This window comes from Phodopus roborovskii, unplaced genomic scaffold, assembly GCF_943737965.1.
Source record: "Phodopus roborovskii unplaced genomic scaffold, PHOROB, whole genome shotgun sequence".
Taxonomy (NCBI): Eukaryota; Metazoa; Chordata; class Mammalia; order Rodentia; family Cricetidae; genus Phodopus; species Phodopus roborovskii.
The window spans coordinates 3,590,865-3,593,278 of record NW_026125575.1 but is presented as its reverse complement, the minus strand read 5'-3'; the positions used below and the strand labels follow the sequence as shown (position 1 = coordinate 3,593,278).

The following is a 2,414-nucleotide window of genomic DNA, read 5'->3' as shown; positions in this document are numbered from 1 at the left end:
ATCTCACAATAACATCTCACAATAAACATCTCACAGTACACATTGAAGTGCTCACCAGGATGCAAGCATAGGGAGACTCCTCTCAAAGAAGAGAGTGGGCAATCATTGTTGAATCATTTACTATCAAATGCTCACAGCTTTTATCAACCTAAGTTTTCCATCCTACCTAGATTGGGTACATTGTACTATTACACTGACCTAAACGTAACTAAGGGCCATTTTAAATGATATTTTGTATTCTACACATAATATTCCTTACATCTATGTGAGTTATAAACAGACCAAATACCTCCAATATAGTCCTGTACATTCATATTAGTAAAAAAAAAAAAAAAAAAAAACCTGCAAATCCTTCCCTGTTCTCTGTTTCTTTGACACTCTCTCTCTCTCTCTCTCTCTCTCTCTCTCTCTCTCTCTCTCTCTCTCTCTCTCTCTCTCTCTCTCTCATATGTTTCCATGTTGACACAATGGCTTCAAGACCTCACAGTGGCTAAGAGAAACTCTTAGACCCAGTACAGTGAAATTATTGTCATGCTTTCTGGGAGACAGCTTCTTTCCATTTAAAGCTAGGCTAGTTGACCTGCTTAGAGCAGAAAGTGGATAAATATTTGAGACCTATTCGGGTGTACAGGTTACAGAGTGTACTCACATTGATCTCCCCTAACCACAAACACAGCCCTAATCAGAATTCATTAAGCTTTGTCCTGAAACTCACTGACAGTGCAGCTTCACAAATACCTCTGACCTGCCAAAGCATTGACCCCGGTGACCTTTGCAGGGTCATTTCTACTATCGGGAGTGATTTTTAGCATTTAGTTCCTTTAGACTGTGTTGTATATTCACTTTTTTAAGTTAAGGAAAAAATAAAACAGAAGTCTTTTTCCACAAATGCTACCGATATTATAAACCACAAGTGCAGAGATTATGTCTGGGACATAATCAAATGGAGTTGAGACCCCAGACAGAACCAGGACTATTTTTGCTCCTGTTTCTGCAATGTCCCTGTTCCCGATGTGCTGTTGCCGCCCCCTGCTGGTTCTGAGCGCTCCCGCAGGAAGGTTTGTGTCAGGGTTCTCACTGAAGTCCTCTCACTGTGCAGCACAGAAATAAATGGCGGTGTCATCTGCTCTTAAGCTGTTCATTTCCAGGTAGACGCTGCTTTTGGAGTCGTCTCTTGAGATGGTGAACCTGCCTTTCACAGACTCCGCATAGTATGTTGCATAATTATTACCTTTGCTTCTAACTTGTGCAACCCACTCCAGCCCCTTCCCCGGAGCCTGGCGGACCCAGTTCATCCAGGCATTACTAAAAGTAAATCCAGAGGCTGTGCAGGAGAGTTTCAGGGACTTTCCAGGCTGTGCCAAGCCTCCTCCTGACTCCACCAGCTGCACCTCAGATTGGACACCTGCAAAACAAGAGAATTCTGTCACTTAACTGAAACAAATGCCACCTGAAGCTCTTACTCATGTCCACTCACACACTCAGTGTCTCTCCTTATGTATAAATTACCTTTTAAAAGAGCAACAAGGAAAACCCAGGTTAGTCTCATCTCCACGCTGACTGTTGTTTGTTCAGTGATGACCACAGAATGGGAGGACCTGGGAGTCCAGAGCTGGGTGCCTCTGTCAGAGCTGTAAGGTCAGAGCTGCTTTTCATGGGCACAGGGGGACATAATTTGCATGTCTTCCTTCTATATCATGAGCTAAGGGATGTGGTGCAGATACTTCAGATAAAATAGGGGTTTGGTGGCATTTACAGCATCAAATTTGACTTACTATCCATGGGCTCTTAGCTCAGTTGGTAGAAAACATTTTTCAAGGCTGAAGTCCTGTGTTCACCTCCAGTCCTTCATGGATAAAAAACATATTTGTTTAGTAGGAGAATCATATTCTCAGTTATGTTGGGACACATGAACCTATTCTTTATGAAAAGAAAGAGAATGAAAAAATAAACAAAAAGGAAATGTTGCTTAGTATGAATCTTAGCTATAAATAGTAATATAATATTGCAAACTCACTTTTCTGTGGTTTGTTCATGCAAACTCCTCTGCTCTCTTAACAGAAATTAGCACATATGCTCATAGGAAATAAAGACATGAAATAACTAAATTATGGTGATTTGAGGAAACATTGTATATAGTTCAGTGAACCATTAATGTATATATTAAATTAAAGTAAAAAATTGTTAGGTCATAGCTCAGTGGTATAGTACTTCTTACACAAGGCTTAAAGTATAATTCTTAAAAGAATAAGAAATGTGATTGCATAAACATAAATACTATCTGAAATTTTTCTTTGATTAATAATAAAAGCAGATCAAAGACCTATTTTTCCACTTATCTCCACCAGGGTTGACCTCCTCTCCCATCATTCAGACCACCTCTTCCCCATCCCAACTTCACTCTTAGAACTTCT

At 40.2% G+C, this 2,414-nt stretch overlaps 1 gene segment (V, D, J or C); it reads right to left on the bottom strand.

Moving 5' to 3' along the window:
• Positions 1-1,088: 1,088 nt before the first annotated feature.
• Positions 1,089-1,609, bottom strand: LOC127216952 (immunoglobulin heavy variable 3-73-like). The segment is given in 2 exon segments: positions 1,089-1,405; positions 1,510-1,609. Coding segments are annotated over 2 exon segments (357 nt in total).
• Positions 1,610-2,414: the final 805 nt, after the last annotated feature.